Raw genomic sequence first — 18,209 nt, forward strand, 5'->3', positions numbered from 1 at the left:
TTTAATGTTTCATCTTCCCCACTAAAGGCTTCCTGCCTTTGTTTCACCTGATCATAATTCAGCCTATTTCCATTAGGCCACTGCCCCAACCAGCCCTGTCCAAGGTCTATTCTGAGATAGTATGCAGATAAGTATACACATAATCATACACAATCCTAACATTTCTCTTAGTATTTCGCTGATGATTGGTTAGCCCTCCTTGTACCAATTTTGTTATTTCTTCCCATACCTCTAAGACAACCTTGAAGACAAACTGAACTGTGTACTGCCCCACAAGGGCAGGGACCAAGTCTTTCTTGCCCAAATTTGTATTAATATATAGCATTGTGCCTGGTACATAGTAAATACATGATTAATATTTGTTTGTGGCTCTACTTGCTGAAGTTCAGGAAGATTTTCTGGAGTGATATAAAAGCCTGAGCAGTACCCTTTTCTACCTAGCAACTAGGAAATATATATACAGAGAAAGTAACATACAATCAATATATCAAGGTTCAAACAACATTCATCTGAGAAGATGAATGCCAAAGCTGGCAACGGTTCTTTCAAAGCTTTATCTAGAAGAAATCTAAATTAGGAAAATTGCGTTCCTATAGGAACTCTTTTCAGTGATAGAAATTGAGCTAACACAAAGGATTTGTCAAATCAGACTTATATGAATCTGAGACTTTACCCAGTATCAAGCTTTACTAATAATTTCAAGGATACACATGGTTTGGGGCCTTCTCTAAAATAGGTGTAAATTTTTTTTATAGTTACTCGATGAATTGGCTAAACCCACTTGGCATTCCAAATAAGAATAGGAGCATATCAAGAACCGTTTCATTACTGTGAACTAGCAACCACCTTATGGAGAAGGCAATGGCACCCCACTCCAGTACTCTTGCCTGGAAAATCCCATGGATGGAAGAGCCTGGAAGGCTGCAGTCCATGGGGTCACTGAGGGTCGGACAGGACTGAGCGACTTCATTTTCACTTTTCACTTTCATGCATTGGAGAAGGCAATGGCACCCCACTCCAGTGTTCTTGCCTGGAGAATCCCAGGGACAGGGGAGCCTGGTGGGCTGCCATCTATGGGGTCACACAGAGTCGGACACGACTGAAGTGACTTAGCAGCAGCAGCAGCAACCACCTTAAGCTGATTGTGTTGCCTAAATTTTGTCAGCAATAGCGTTTTTAAAAATAATTTTGCAAAAACGAAAATGTATTTGCAAACTTTCACCAATGTTAAATAATGATAAATAATCCCATTCAGTAGCAAAAGCAACTCATTTAATTAGAGAAGCAGTTTTTCTACCATATATATTACCAGCAAATATGTCAGTATTCAGTCCATTCAACATGACATGCTCCATCCTGGTTAAGGTTGTGCTTGATATATACCTTTGAAATTGTTTAGACTAGAATTCACCTCCTTTTCCATACATCTAGGTCAGTCCTCTTAGGAATTAACCAAATACAATCTGAGTTTTAGAATAGATCATAACTCTTCTGAAAAAATAGGGTCTTTCCTAACAAGGACTGCTGTGTGGCCTGTTTTCCATGTTGGCACATCATCTTTACCCAATCATGTATTTGAAATCAATAGTAAACAGATCTATCTTTAATCAACAATACAGAATATTGTCACTCAAGCTCATTTCAGAAGATTCAACTCATTACAGTCCAACACCTACATATAATAACTTCAAATCAGCATATATTTGAAGATGTTGGATAACCAAATAATAATTTACTGCTTAATTTTTAATAGGATATGGCAGAACTGGAAAAACTTGATGGTATATCTTCCCTCAGAGAACTTACAGTTTATGGCAATCCAGTGAGTGTTATTTTTCTAATTTATCAGTTAATTTACTTTAAATATAATCTATAGTTGTATATAATTTATTTTTATATACTGTGATAAAATATTTAATTTTATCTGTTTCCACATGCACAGACAAGTTATCCAATTTATTATTGACAAATACAACTTATTGACTAGTGTCTTCTTCCAACTGATTACAATATAAATTGCCATTGTCATATACAACAGGGTCTACTTCTTGGTTCTATTTTGTATTCATTGGTCTATTTGTCAGTCCCTATAACATTATCAGTCTATGTTAATTACTTAAGTTTTATAGTAAGTCTTGATATCCGGTTGAGTAGGAACCTCTAATTTTCCCTCTCTTCCTTCTTCTCTCTTTTTTCCTTCACTGTCTTAGCTATCCTTGGACCTTTACACTTCCTGTGAGTCTCAGGGAACAGCTTCTCAAGTTATCTGAGAATCTTGTTGATAATTTAATTGGGAATTGGAATTGCATTGTATTTATAAATTAATTTGGGGGAAAATTTGCCACTTTTACTGTTGGAGTCTTTGAAGGGATAAAATAAGCAACCACCCTTACTCACCTAAAATTTGAACAAACTGAGAAATTTGACCGTGGCAGACAGAGAAGTGAGAATGTTGTGCTTAGTTTAGAATTTTGACAAAGCCAAATGGCCCTGCCAACAGTTGCCAGAATTAATCCTGATGACTCAGTAGCGGGAATGGTTTGACTGAGGCCTTTCCACATGGAAGGAGAGCTTCTCCTGCAGGAGCAAAAGCAATAAGCTCTTTCTGAAGAGAAAAGACAGGAACTAAATGACCAGTTTAATCTTCCCAGATTTATTAGTTAAGTCACTCTACTTCCCCAAGTAGAGGAGTGAAGGGACTGAGACAGCCGTAGTGCCACATCACAGAGTTACTTCCACCAAGAAAGAAACACAGTAAGCAGTCTCCCCTAATATTTTTAGCTTTCATTCTTCTCATTCACAAATGTAAATATCCCTATGTTTATTTTATGTCCTTCAATAAAGATCTGTGATTTTCTCCTAAAAGTTTTAGTCATCTTTGGTTTAATCATCCTGTTGTTTTATTTTTTTTCATTTCTGTTCTTTTAATAGCTGTTTTAAACAATATCTTTTTTATATTTTTCTAGTTGTTTGCTGCTAGAGTATATAAATTCTGATTTTTTGCATATTACTCTTTATCCAAATAGCTTCTGAACTCTCTCTTAAATTCTAATGGATTGTAAATTTTGTTGGATTTTCTCTGTAGACAATCATAATATTTGCAAACAATGACTCTAACCTTTCTTTCCAATCTATATGGTTTTATTTCCTTTACACCTCTCAGTGTACTGACTAGGACGTCTAGTACAGTATTCAATAAACACACTCACAGTTACTGACTTCAAAGAATGCTTCTAAATTGTCACTATTAAATATGATGTTTGCTATAGGCCATGGGTAGATAACCTTCAGCATTTTAAGGCAGTCCCTTTCTAATTCCAGTTTGCTACTTGTTCTTATCAGGAATGGACACTGGATTTTAACTAATTGGTAATATAGTATTTATCTTTAATCTGTTAATATGCAAATTAAATTAATAGAATATAGTGCTAACCATCCTTAAATTCCTGGGATGAATATTACTTGGTCATCTTTTATACTTTACTGGATTCATTTATTAAAATTTCATGTAACATATTTGTGACCCCATGGACTATACAGTCCATGGAATTCTCCAGGCCAGAATACTGGAATGGGTAGCCTTTCCCTTCTCCAGGAGATCTTCCCAACCCAGGGATTGAACCCAGGTCTCCCACATTGCAGGCGGATTCTTTACCAGCTGAGCCACCAGGGAAGCCCAAGAATACTGGAGTGGGGTAGCCTATCCCTTCTCCAGGGGAATCTTTCTGACTCAGGAATCAAACCAGGGTCTCCTGCCATTGCAGGCAGATTCTTTACCAGCTGAGCTAGAGAGAACTCTCCAATTAATTTTATGAGGCAAAACAGCATTGATCAACTTGAAAAGAATAGCATAAGAGAATAAAATCATAATAATTTTACTTATTTCCATAGAGATATGTTGAACTTCCCTGGTAGCTCAGTTGGTAAAGAATCTGCCTGCATTGCAGGAGACCCTGGGTCAATTCCTGGGTTGGGAGGACCGACCCCCTGGAGAAGGGATAGGCTACCCACTACAGTATTCTTGGGCTTCCCTGGTGGCTTGGCTAGTAAAGAATCCACCTGCAATGCAGGAGACCTTGGTTTGATCCCTGGGTTGGGAAGATCTCTTGGAGAAGGGAACTGTCTATCCACTTCAGTATTCTGGCCTGGAGAATGCCATGGACTATATAGTCCATGGGGTCACAAAGAGTTGGACATGACTGAGTGACTTTCACTTCCACTTCCTCTCTTTTTCTAGTCTATGAATTAATTTATATAAAAGAAGACTTGTATGTTCCTTGAAGGATAATTAGATCTTATCTCTAAAACCATTTGAACTTAATATTTTTTGAAGTTAGACTTTGAACAACTTATTCAAATTCTCTGACACGACTGAGAGACTGAACTGAATTGGATATATATCTTGTCATTTTCTATTAAACTGATAAGAACATATACTACAGTATACTTAAGAACATACACTGCTGCTGCTGCTAAGTCACTTCAGTCGTGTCCGACTCTATGCGACCCAATAGACGGCAGCCCACCAGGCTCCTCTGTCCCTGGGATTCTCCAGGTAAGAATACTGGAGTGGGTTGCCATTTCCTTCTCCAATGCATGCATGCATGCTAAGTCGCTGCAGTCATGTCTGACTCTGTGTGACCCTATGGATAGTAGCCCACCAGGCTCCTCCGTCCACAGGATTCTCTAGGCAAGAATACTGGAGTGGGTTGCCATTTCCTTCTCCATTAAGAACAGATACTAAGTTCAATATTGAGAACTTACATTTTTCAATAAAATTGTCCTTTTATCTAACTTTTAAATGTACTTCCATCATAATACTTTCATAAATTTTTAAAATCTTGATTATATCTGTGTTTTGTCACCTATTTCATAGCTAAATTATTTTTTTTGCTTTTTCGCTCTTGTATTTGAGGAGTCTTACTATCATACTAGTCTCTTCAAATAACCATATTTTGGATTTATCAAGTATAATTTTTCTTTTTTTAGTTCATTAATTTCTACCCTCTATCTTTAGTTTCTTGGAATTACTTTAAAAAAAATCTGAAGTAGTAGAATGCCTACTCATTAACTTTTAATATTTCTTCTAAATTAATAAATGTTAGGATACAAAATACTGCTTTAGCAACAGCCTAAGAGTTTTGGTATGTAGTGTTTTCCCAGTTATTTCTTAGAATCTACTTTACAAAAGATTTCTTCTTTAACTGTGAATTATTGAAGTGTGATAATTTCAAACCTGTTATGTATTTCTAGTTATCTCTTTGTAATTTATTTCTAGTGTTGCTATATTTTAATCAGAAGAGACATTTTATACAGTCTTTGGTTTTATGAAACTTGCTTTGTGGCCTAGAATGTGGTTATTTTTTAAACTCAATTTATGACTTAGAGATCACTCTTCATTAATATATATGTATCTACTACATTAAAAAAATAGATTATTTATTCCCTTTTGATAATGTTTCTTTCTTCCTTCCTTCCTTTCTTTCAATCACAAACAGTGCTGCATACATCTGTGTTGTCAGTCCCCCAGATCATATCCATATTCAGAGATTTGCTAGAAGATTTGCTAAAAGTCATGGGACTTAGCATATAGTTGTACTCATGGCTAAAGGTTTATTACTGTGACATAATGAGGATACAAAGCCAGGTGATGAAGAAAAAAAACATAACCAGAGTCAAGGAATCCATGTGCAAGCTTCCTTATGCTTTTTTCCTCACATGAGGGAATCACACAGTGTACACTCCTCACCCAATAACAAATGTTGTTTTCTGACCAGGAAATCCCATTAGATTTAATGGATTTCAAGGATTTTTTTTGGAGGCTTGTCACATAGGTACCCTCTGCCTATCACATACAAAAATTCCAGGACCTGAGAAGGAAAGCAGGTTGCACAAGAATCCTACTGTTTGTAAAAGTAGTCTAGGCATAATGAATTACCTTTATCACTTAAGGAATGGTGGGAAATCTTCCAAAATCCAAGTACCAAACACTTGTTAAAACTTACCCTTGCAAACAGATCCTTCTAAAGTTAACAGCCTCAAACTGACTATGTTAACTCTTTCACACACTTTCTCATGCATATATGCAAGTAATTTTAGAGTAGGTTAACACTATGAAGTGATGATTCATACAGTTTAACAGATATGCATTGAATTAAATTGCATAGTACCTATGGGAAATTGTAAGTTTCAAAGTAATTACTTATAAGTAAACTTTTATAATATAATCCTATTCATGAGTTGGGATTGCCTGTAGTTAATGAACAATATCATATACTCTTCAAAGAAACTAAACCTCCACATAGCTTTGGTTTAAAAAAAAAAGCTCTCATCTTCATTTAGCGTAACAGAAAATTGAGAAATCTTTTTAAAAGGGAGTTTGTATTTGTATCATTTAATATTATATATTAGCTGTTACCTGTCATCTTTGCTGTCTGTGCTAAATATCCTTCTCTATAAAGGTTAATTATTGAAATAAAGAGCTTTTTTAAGGAATGAATTGTTACTTTTAACTTTATTCAGATTTGTAGAAAAATGCTACATCGCCACGTGCTTATATTTCGACTGCCTAACTTACAGATGTTAGATGGAATTCCTGTGAATTCAGATGATAGGGCAAAAGCTGAATTTCACTTCTCTGAACTACAAGCAAAGAAAAATTCGGTAATAATTATTTACACTTTTCCTTTTAAAATATATAAATTAGTAGTAGATGAACATTATGTCATGTTTTTTACTTAAATGTTTAAATCTAGTATATGATGCTTCTGTAGACTATTTTAGTATGTATTTAATGATTATTGTCAAAAGCAACTTGATCTGGTGAATAGAGCACATACACACACATAGAAACTAGGAAAGCTGTTTATTATAAAAACATACTTTAATGTAGAGCAAGTTATTTAAAACCGTGTGCCTCTTGTTCCATATGTCAGGTGCTGCTAGAAGTTAAGAAACTATAACATATCACTCTTATAAACTGTGACTAACAATAAAACTCTTTCCCTTTCTATCTCCTAAATGGAAAGAGTTTTATTGTTCATGGACCTTTTGCCCATGAATCCTAGTAAGATATCTGACTGTGATAGGGAAGAGGTTAGAGAGGGAAGAAGCCACAGAAGCATATCATTTGGTAATTCTATCATTGACCACCAGGATTTTTCATAGCCATCTTCAAAAGACTAAACTTAACACAGAAAAGCTATGGTTTTTGAGCAAAGAAGTAATATCATTAGAGCTGTGCCTTTGAAAAGTTTAAGGAAGAAAAGCCTAGAGGCAGAGAAATAAACTAAGAGGTTTTTAGGATAATCCAAGAGAGAAATTATGAAGACCTGGACTAGGGTGGGGCAGTGAAATGTAAGTAAACCTCTAATGTAAGTTGAAGCCAGAGAGCAAGGGCATTAGTCAGTGAACAAAGATTACTTTTAAAAGTTAATTGAAGAGGAAAGAGATAAGACTACTGTAGATGCTTGGCTTACCCCACACTCTCCATTCCCTCTATAAAACAAACTAACCAATTCCTAGCATTTAATACTAGTAGGCTCCTCTCTGACGTCTGCCTTCAGCAATAGAATCACAGATTTATTAAAAGTTGGCTGTGTTTTTTCAAAAACTTACGCCAATCTTTTATTTTAAATAAATATACAAATACACATTTTAAATTATTATTTCCATGTTTTTTTGAAAACCAAATGAAATCCTCTGCAGAATCTGGACAAAGATCAACTACACACATACACAAATAATATCAAATTAGGTTGGGAGAAAAAAAACCCTGCAAAATAAGGGAGAGAATTATAAAAAGTCAGATAAAATATGTGGGGAAATTTTTAAAAATCTAGGCAGTTTCTTGTATTCAAATTTTCTCCATATGTTGTTGAATTCTTGTTACTTTAATGAAACCAAACTGGAAATTGTGATGGCTTTATCAGTCAGACCAAATACCAGGCAAAGGATACTTCCTTACAGAAAAGGCGTTGGCCCTTCATCCAAAGATGGGTGGGCCCATGTACTTTTATGTTTTAAAATCTTTTAAAGGTCTAATTCTTATTATTTCCTGGACTTTTTTTTTTATTAACCAAGGGGATTCTATTATAGATCAAAATAGCTGTAGAGACATGTGAAACTTACAGTTGTACAATGTTAATAAAGATTATCTAGATTAGGCAAAGGAAATTGGTTCATATACAGGTTATATCTACAAAAGTTTTTCTAAGAACTATGCTTTGTGAAAAACAATGTTAGCTACTAATCTATATGATACAATTGAGAGCACCATCTAAATGTCATCTACCAAAATTATTGTCACAGTCTCTAGTCTTTAAAAAGAGAACAAATAAAATTTAGTCCAAAGATTTAAGCTTCCTTTCCCTTTCTCTTATATTCCATGAGCAAGTCACTTCTTCCTTCCAGAAGTGAAAAACTAAAGGAAACTTTAGTTTCTTGTTGCTGTTATAACAAATTACCCCAATTTTAGTATCTTCAGACAACACAAATTTATTATCTTAAATTTCTAGAGATCCTAAGTCCAAAAATTAGTCCTGTAGAGCTAAAAGCACAAGTATTGGCAGGGCTGCAATATCTTCTGGAAGCTCCTCAAGAGAATTTGGTCTTTGCCTTTCAGCCTTCTAGAGGCTATCTGCATCCCTTGGCTCGTGGCCCTCTTCCAACAAATAGCATAACTTTGGCCTCAGCTTCCATCATAACATCTTCTCTCCATTGTTATAAGGATGTTTGTGATTGTGATGGGCCTACCTAGTTAATACGGCATAATCTCCCCATCTCAAAATCCTTAATTTAATTATATCTGTACAGTCCATTATACCACATAAAGCATTCACAGGTTTTGGAGACTGGGATGTGGACATCTTGGTGGGGGGTAGCATTATAATGTCTACCATACCACATATGTGAGGCCTCCAGTGAGAGACCTGTATGAATTGTAACATTAAATTTTATAAATTCTATTTTAAGGTAACGCTGGCTACGTTTAAAAAATTCCATATAACTTCATAAATACTAAATTCCTTATGAAGAAATCACTCAGAGCAACTTCAAAGATATCAGTTTCCATATATATTTTTAACTGCTTTAATATAGCAAAAAAAAACAAACAAAACATAAACTCAAATTTTAGTCATTGATGGATGTGTATTTCACTAAATGTTTTTTTTTGGTTCTTTTCTATTTATCATATAGTGAACTAACATTTCCCCCAGTGTATACTATGATTTCGGAGAAGGCAATGGCACCCCACTCCAGTACTCTTGCCTGGAAAATCCCATGGACGGAAGAGCCTGGAAGGCTACAGTCCATGGGGTCGCTGAGGGTCGGACACGACTGAGCGACTTCACTTTCACGCATTGGAGAAGGAAATGGCAACCCACTCCAGTGTTCTTGCCTGGAGAATCCCAGGGATGGGGGAGCCTGGTGGGCTGCCGTCTATGGGGTCACACAGAGTCGGACACGACTGAAGCGACTTAGCAGCAGCAGCATACTATGATTTGTTTTCAGTGATTCTAGATACCTATTGTTGCTATTTGAATCAGTGCCATATGTAAGAATAGAAAGAATATCTTTCCATTTATCCTATATATATATATATTTTCTTTTTATTTTACAGTTAGGTTTTTTAATATTCATTTATATATGATTAGTGAAATAAAGGGAGTATTTGAAGTCTTTATTTCAGATAAATCTATTTTTTAAGATACAATAATAATTTTTATTTTCCTATCCAGAACAAAATTGAGTTATTATTTCATTTAGCTGTTCAGAAGACATAAGAATAGAATACTTTTCAAGTGTTATCAGTTCATTCTAATGTATTGTCCTTTGTTTTAGTTGCTGTTGTTCTTTTATTCTAACAGCAAATAAAGAGGGAATAAATGAAATCTAAAGTTGCCCTTTAAACCATAACATTTTGGTGCTTTGGTTTCAGAAGAAATTTGACAGCTTTCTAGATTAGTGATGGGAAGAAACTCCAATGAAGGAATTAGTTAAGGAATTTGGGATCTGCTTTACTAAAAGGCCTGATACCTTAGTGCTCATGACAAAGCTGCATTTTGGTTACATTTTCTGAAATATGAGGGAAATGTATAATTTTACAGAAATGCGTAAGCCTATATCTCTAGATAAATTGAATTATATATTCAGAATTCATATTTTTTAAAGTATAAACGAGGTCAGTCTTACTAAAGACAGAGCAGGCATACATTTCTAATAAGTGTCCAGTGACACTATTAGTGACACTAATAGTGTCCAGTCTATAATACCCCTCTCCTCCATCTGTTGATTCCTGAAGCTCTTTTAATTTGTTGATTCCTGAAGCTCTTTAACCTCTTAATTCGGAAATCCTGTGTACAGAGGAGGCTGGTGGGATATAGTCCATGGGATCCCAGAGTCGGACTGAATAGCTAACACTTTCACTTTAATTCTCAATTAACACAAAATGTAAACACTGTTTAGAGGGTTAGTGCACTCACTAAAAGTGATTCTTGTAAGATGCTTTTCTTATGTTAAGTCGTTTCATTCCTGTCTGACTCTTTTCAACCCCACGGACTATAGCCCACCAGGCTCCTCTAGGTCTGTGGGATTCTTCAGACAAGACTACTAGAGTGGGTTGCCATGCCCGCCTCCAGGGGATCTTACCAACTCAGGGATCAAACCCATACCTCTTATGTCTCTTGCATTGACAGGCGGGTTCTTTACCACTGCACTGCCTGGGAAGCCAAATGCTTTCCTTAGTCCCCACTTTATTTACTTGTTTTTGAAAAACTAATTAACTGCAAGACAATTGAAGAGGTAATGTGAGGAGTACAAGGATGTAGAAGATATAACTCTTACCATCCAGAAACTCCTGTTCAGAAAAAAAGATATTACAAAAGAGGAAAGGCTTATTTCTCATTTTCCTAATTTTATATTACCATGTTAGGACCCTTTGGAATGGGGAGGTGCCATCACACTAAATTGTAGTGATGCGTACAATGCAGTCTGAAAAAAATAAAAAATAAGGTTCTGATGGGGGGTTAAGGACCCCAAAGGCTGTCTATTTCACTGTTTTTGCCTCTCTACCAACTCTGAGTTAAGGCAACCATTTAATTTCTGACCTAAAAATTTTAAGTTGAATTTCAAATGGGGCTTGTGGTAAGGCTAAGCCTATTGATCTGAGTTTTAGAGGCAAGGTGTTCTTAACTTTTGTTTTTATCATGTAGTTTATTCCTGTTACCAGCTCTCCTGTGGATGGTACATCGTTTAGCCAAATGAAAGCTCCTCCCATAAAGATAACAAATGTAATTCTGCCTGGTGGATTTAGCCATTACTTGGGATCTGACTTCACTTTAACTCCTGAAGTTGAAGGTATTTTGAGAGTTTCTGAATGAATGTAAAAAACAAAACAAAAAAAACACTCCATTTGATACAAAAATCTCACTTTGATTTCTAATACTACTTAAAATTGCCTATTTTAAATTTACAAATTTACACTTCCTAAAAGTGAATTTGTGTTCAAGTTTCATGTGATCATTCTGATTTCAAAGAATCTATTGTATTTTTTGGTTCTACTCAGCTACTAATATGTTGTAGTTAAAGATTTGCTTGCACTTAGAACTTTGTGATACTTACTGGATTTTTCTTGGTATTTCCTTTCAAAGCTTTTATTCCATTTTGTGTATTTCATAGCAAATGACTACTAAAACCTGTAGTGCATTCTGCTAAAAGTAGAGGTTTAAAAATATTCATAACAACAGACTCTTGGCGCTCAAAACGTGTCTTACAAAGAGAAGATCAAACTTCATCCTTGAAACCACAATATTATTTTGTATATTCATGAAGCTATTAGTAGGGAAGTGTTTCAAGAGGTAGCTCTGTAAAGGAAGGAAGTATATTAAAATGTCAAGGCATGGAAATGGTTCATTCTATTATTACATTTGCATTCAGGCTTAGATGAAGCCTTTTCCCTAATTCCAGATGTTGTCTGGCTATCATTTTTATGAAATTGGGGGTAGCTAGAAGACCTTGCTTCTTGGAAGGAAAGCTATGACAAAATTAGATAGTGTATTAAAAAGCAGAGATATCACTTTGCCAATGAAGGTCTGTATAGTCAAAGCTATGGTCTTTACAGTAGTCATATATGGACGTGAGAGTTGGACTATAAAGGAGGCTGAGCACCGAAGAATTGATGCTTTCGAACTATGGTGTTGGAGAAGACTCTTGAGAGTATCTTGGACTGCAAGGAGATCAAATCAGTCATTGCTAAAGGAAATCAACCCTGGATACTCATTGGAAGGACTGATGGTGAAGCTGAAGCTCCAATACTTTGTCCATATGATTGCGAAGAGCTGACTCATTGGAAAAGACCCTGATGCTGGGAAAGACTGTAGGCAAAAGGAGAAGAGGGCAGCAGAGGATGAGATGGTTAAATAGCATCACCAACTCAATGGACATGAACTTGGGGAAACTCCCGGAGATAACGAGGCACAGGGGCACCTGGTGTGCTACAGTCCATGGGGATGCAGAGTCGGACATGACTTAGTGACTGAACAACTCTTTCCCTGAGGGCTCACCTCTTCCATTCTTTTTAACATCTCACTTTGCCTCAGACTACTGTTAGACAATAAAATTCTAAAACTGAGTATCACAATAATGATAAAATGATCTAAAACCCTACTAAGAATAGTAGATCTTTCTATGCAATTATTCTAAAAAGAAACTCAATTTTTAAAAATCCAATATAATTTAGTCTAAGATGTTATTTTTAAACTTATTCTTTATACTTCTGCTTCCTTATAGCTTTAAGATTTAATCATAGTGAGAATTTTAATGCTTTTGTCCAGAAGACATAACTATCAGTAAAACTGGTATACCAAATTGTTATTAGCCTCCTTAAGAGTACAGTTTCATCACTATCATCTTCAGGAATGTCTTCAGTATCTTTTTTGGGGGGTGGGGGTGGGGGTTGGGGATTAGTTCAACCCTGGATTCATTTCCATAATTTTTTCCTGAGATATCTTTAAGATTCATTGTGCAACTACTTTTTAAGATTTTCTGGAAAAGTCCTATTTTTTTCCTATTTTCTGAGTATAGTACCCCAATTTTTGCTTGAGAAGTATGGTCACTTTATCTATGTATTTCTTTACAGCACACAGCTCTGGATATTTATATTTTTTAAAATTACCAAGAAAATATCAAATTGATTCACTAACTCAGAAAAATTTAAACAGCATTTAAGTGCTAGAAATATATTCCAATTTTAACTTTTATTTAAAATTTTTAATTCATGCTGTGAAATGTGTATAGCATACAGTCAATTGAAGGACAACCATAGCTTATTAATTTATTTTATTAATGCCTTTCATTGTTTCATAATTCTAATTTCAGACAAAAAATCCAAGAACGCAGGGATTCTAACAAATAATCCTCGGAGCATCCATGCAGAAATAGCTTTTCGGCAACTCAGGGGGATAAATCTCTCTCCATCTCTTTTATCGCACCAGAATATGGCATCTCCAAGTGCACAGATGTACCAGAACAACCAGGATGAGGGAAGGTAAAGCTATTCTGTGTTTTAATATCACTTCTTATCATCAGTTCAGTTCAGTCACTCAGTCGTGTCCAACTATTTGCGACCCCATGAATCACAGCACGCCAGGCCTCCCTGTCCATCACCAACTCCTGGGGTTTACTCAAACTCATGTCCATCGAGTCGGTGATGCCATCCAGCCATCTCATCCTCTGTCATCCCCTTGTCCTCCTGCCCAATCCCTACCAGCATCAGAGTCTTTTCCAATGAGTCAACTCTTCGCATGAGGTGGCCAAAGTACTGGAGTTTCAGCTTTAGAATCATTCCTTCCAAAGAAATCCCAGGGCTGATCTCCTTTAGAATGGACTGGTTGGATCTCCTTGCAGTCCAAGGGACTCTCAAGAGTCTTCTCCAACACCACAGTTCAAAGGCTTCAATTCTTCGGCACTCATCTTTCTTCACAGTCCAACTCTCACATCCATACATGACCACAGGAAAAACCATAGCCTTGACTAGACGGACCTCTGTTGGCAAAGTAATATCTCTGCTTTTCAATATGCTATCTAGGTTGGTCATAACTTTCCTTCCAAGGAGTAAGCGTCTTGTAATTTCATGGCTGCAGTCACCATCTGCAGTGATTTTGGAACCCAAAAAAATAAAGTCTGACACTGTTTCCTCATCTATCTGCCATGAAGTGATGGGACCAGATGCCGTGATCTTCGTTTTCTGAATGTTGAGCTTTAAAGCCAACTTTAACTCTCCTCTTTCACTTTCATCAAGAGGCTTTTTAGTTCCTCTTCACTTTCTGCCATAAGGGTGGTGTCATCTGCATATCTGAGGTTATTGATATTTCTCCCGGCAATCTTGATTCCAGCTTGTGCTTCTTCCAGCCCAGCGTTTCTCATGATATACTCTGCATATAAGTTTAATAAGCAGGGTGACAATATACAGCCTTGATGTACTCCTTTTCCTATTTGAAACCAGTCTGTTGTTCCATGTCCAGTTCGAACTGTTGCTTCCTGACCTGCATATAGGTTTCTCAAGAGGCAGGTCAAGTGGTCTGGTATTCCCATCTCTTTCAGAGCTTTCCACAGTTTATTGTGATCCACACAGTCAAAGGCTTTGGCATAGTCAATAAAGCAGAAATAGACTTCCCTGGTGGCTCAGACAGTAAAGTGTCTGCTTCTCATCATAAAACCTCCCAAATTTGCTAATCACGTATAGAAATAGGAAATATTGTTATATACTATTATGTATTTACTCTGTGAGCTGGGGGAAGACTGTCAGCATAAGGCTTATTCTCTCACATTCACCAAATCTTTCTCAAAGTCCAGCGTATACATCATAATTCAAACAGAAATGGCTTTCAAGGTAGAATAGTGCTCACCTTGTACTTATGTGAGGGAATATTGAAACAACTATGGGAACCACTTTTAATTGTATTGTCTTCCAAGTCATTTCTACTTCCTGAATATGCAAAGCAGTTCACTTATATTTTAAACAACAGATAAATTCAACTCTGAAATCACAAAGGCTGAGAATTATGTAAATTCTTCAGACTTCTTATAATTCCCACTTGCCCTTCCTCCAGTTTGGATCCTAGTCCTAGAGACCAGCTGAAGGCCAAGGAACCTGATATTCTTAAGATTTCACTCTGCTGCCAAAGCCTATCCACCCAGATTTCCAGTTAATATTTGCCCTCTAGCTTCTTTGTCGGAGAAGGCAATGGCACCCCACTCCAGTAATCTTGCTTGGAAAATCCCATGGACAGAGGAGACTGGTGGGCTGCAGTCCATGGGGTCGCTGAGGGTCAGACACAACTGAGCAACTTCACTTTCACGCATTGGAGAAGGAAATGGCAACCCACTCCAGTGTTCTTGCCTGGAGAATCCCAGGGACGGGGGAGCCTGGTGGGCTGCCTTCTATGGGGTTGCACAGAGTTGGACACGACTGAAGTGACTTAGCAGCTTCTTTGTAGCCAGTCTCTGGAACACCTATTAAGCCTGGCTCTTGCTGTACTGACTTTCCTGCTATAATCAGGCATGTCTCACTAAGTATATATTTACTGAGTATACTATGTTGATATCACGGGCTTCCCTGGTAGCTCAGCTGATAATCTGCAATGCAGGAGTCCCCAGTTCAATTCCTGGTTAGGAAGATTCCCTGGAGAAGGGAATGGCAATTCACTCCAGTTCTGGCCTGAAGAATTCCATGTACAGAGGAGCCTGGCAGGCTACAGTCCCATGGGGTTGCAAAGAGTTGGACGTGACTGAGCGACTTGCACTTCACTTTATGTTAATATCATATTTTTATATCAATGAGTTATCCTCATGGTATTTTTCTCTCTTGTGGTGTCTTTTTGAAATTGTACACATATAAAATACAAAAATTATTCACTTCAGAATTACCTTAAGTTAGCTGATCCATTAAGAAATTGTCACCACTGTTTAACTCATAAATATTTTGTTTCTGACAGAATTCCTGGCAGCCACTTTCCAAGATCAAATCGAATGTAACTGCCTAAAGAGAACTGAATATACACCAAGAAACCAATTTCTGCTTAGGAGTTGTGCAAAAACTAGCAGACAGTGTTGGTGATAAAAAATATATATAAGATAATCATGGTACTTATATTACTGAAGCACTTCAGTTCCATATGAAGATAATCTCTATCATCCTTGGTGAATTTTATTTAATATCACCTCTCTTAAACCTTCTTTACAGTTACCTTATTCATTTGATTTTCTATGTTAGAAAAATCATGAAATATACAACAATTTGAAAAGATACAAGTGACAGAAAATCAAGTCCAAAGAATCAAATATTTAGTCATGTTATTGGAAGCATTTAGTTGTAAAATCTCATTTTGACTTGATATATAAAGACACTAAGCAAAGGTAATTTTAGGAAATAAGTATGTTTTCATTTGTAGAATATCTATCCATTTAGGCTTATCTAAAACTAAAGCATACATTTCTTACCAAACACAACTATTCTTAAATCAGGTTGAGTTTTGTTAGTTGAACTACAGATTAGTTTTTTTAGGACTATACTTTTTTTTAAAAAATAGCATTAAACGGGGTTTATCCTAAGAATTATTTAGAGATGTAAATCATAGGCATCAATACTTCCTAAAGGTGGCTAACTATGAGTGCAACTCATGCTACAAGAATAAAAGAATCCTATTTCATATACAAAATTCATTCAATGTGCCCATAGTGATATAATTTTACAAACAAGTTGTAGGCTAAGTAAACAGATGTTCAAAATGAGTGGACACATTTAAAATATGGACTCATATTTCATTGGAAATAATTTTTCTAAAATAATTATATTGCATACTACTAGGACAAATCTCAAATCAATCAAATGTGGTTTTGAATGTATTAAACACATTTATTATTTTTAATGATTAAATTGCCAATCATATTTATATCAAAAGGTTCCATGATTCATGAAGTATTCTGTTTAAATTTTTCAGGAAGCGGTTCAACATTGCATATAATTTTCAGATTATTTAATGTGTTCCTTCCATGAAAATAAATTATTTTTACTAAAATACTTGTATTTTATAATCTATCTGGAAATAGTTGTAAGGATATTTTGGAAATTCCAATGTGCATGCAATAATTTTGAGTCTTCTTTAAATACTGTATGTTTGTAACTTAATCATGTAATATTTAAAATTTCAAACCTAATACAGATTGATTTTACCCTTCTTAATGCGTGGTGTTTAAACTATTACTCTAAGGTACAAATAAGATCCTTTGTTTAAAAAGGAACTATGCAGTTCTTAAGATGTCCAGAAGATGTCTTTGTCACCCTTTAGTTTTGAAAACTGCTTTCACTAGTATTGTGATAAGCATCTGCTCATTATTATTTGCTACTAACTTGACATCATTTGCTTTTTCTTCCTCTCATGATTATGTGTAAGTGAAATGCTCAGTATATTCTACTTTTATAGTAAAAAATGTCTTTGTAAATAATAAACTGGATGGGAAAAACAGGTTTTCACTGGAGAAAAATTTATAAGAGTAGAAAAGTATAAAGCAGGAAAAACATATCTTATTCAGCATCCACTTAATGTTTGAAATTTTTTTTCCTTAGCCACTTTTTCTATGCATTTCTAATATATTTGAGATCTACCATTTGACTTTTTATGAACACACTGTTCAATTGAGATATTTTTATTATAACATTTTAATCTGAATTTCTTCCTGAAAGTAAATTTGTAATACTTAATAGTAACAAACACTGAGAATAATAACAAACATATTTAGGCATTTCTGGGTGCTGTACAGAAACAAGACACTGACTCAACCTTAAGAACATTTTAATATTAAATATAATAAATAATTCCATATGAAAGCAATGAGGGGATGATTACTAAGACGATTGGCATAGTAGTTCTGAAGATTTTTCTACCATGAAAGCAGATGATGATACAACATACTCCCCTAGGAATGCCCAGACAGGTTAAGCTGTTGGTATGTGAAGTTCTTAAAGCAATATAACTTCATCCCCTTCCTATTCAACAAAACAAATGAAAATATGATTGAATATGAGAGATGTTTTTACAGATCTGCTTTAGATCTGCTCTAAGTGATTTTTTTAAGTAAATCCACTGTGAAATTTTACATTATTCATAATACACTTCACCACCAATTATAACAAAACAAGCAAGTAGTGC

At 35.6% G+C, this 18,209-nt stretch overlaps 1 protein-coding gene across 3 annotated transcripts in view; it reads left to right on the forward strand.

The window, feature by feature from the left end:
* The window catches only part of LRRC9 (leucine rich repeat containing 9), a 121,060-nt gene extending 103,823 nt beyond the window's left edge, over positions 1 to 17,237 (forward strand). Inside the window, exons 29-33 of one of the 3 annotated variants that reach the window (XM_027554242.1) lie at positions 1,754 to 1,822; positions 6,580 to 6,663; positions 11,214 to 11,358; positions 13,378 to 13,546; positions 15,996 to 17,237. In XM_027554242.1, coding sequence (XP_027410043.1) covers positions 1,754 to 1,822; positions 6,580 to 6,663; positions 11,214 to 11,358; positions 13,378 to 13,546; positions 15,996 to 16,035 — 507 coding nt within the window. In that variant the 3' untranslated portion in view covers positions 16,036 to 17,237. Of the gene's footprint in view, positions 1 to 1,753; positions 1,823 to 6,522; positions 6,664 to 11,213; positions 11,359 to 13,377; positions 13,547 to 15,995 lie in introns of all 3 variants that reach the window. The other 2 variants (XM_027554240.1, XM_027554243.1) reach the window with 2 other exon arrangements.
* Positions 17,238 to 18,209: the final 972 nt, after the last annotated feature.

This window comes from Bos indicus x Bos taurus, chromosome 10 (assembly GCF_003369695.1).
Source record: "Bos indicus x Bos taurus breed Angus x Brahman F1 hybrid chromosome 10, Bos_hybrid_MaternalHap_v2.0, whole genome shotgun sequence".
NCBI classification, from domain to species: domain Eukaryota; kingdom Metazoa; phylum Chordata; class Mammalia; order Artiodactyla; family Bovidae; genus Bos; species Bos indicus x Bos taurus.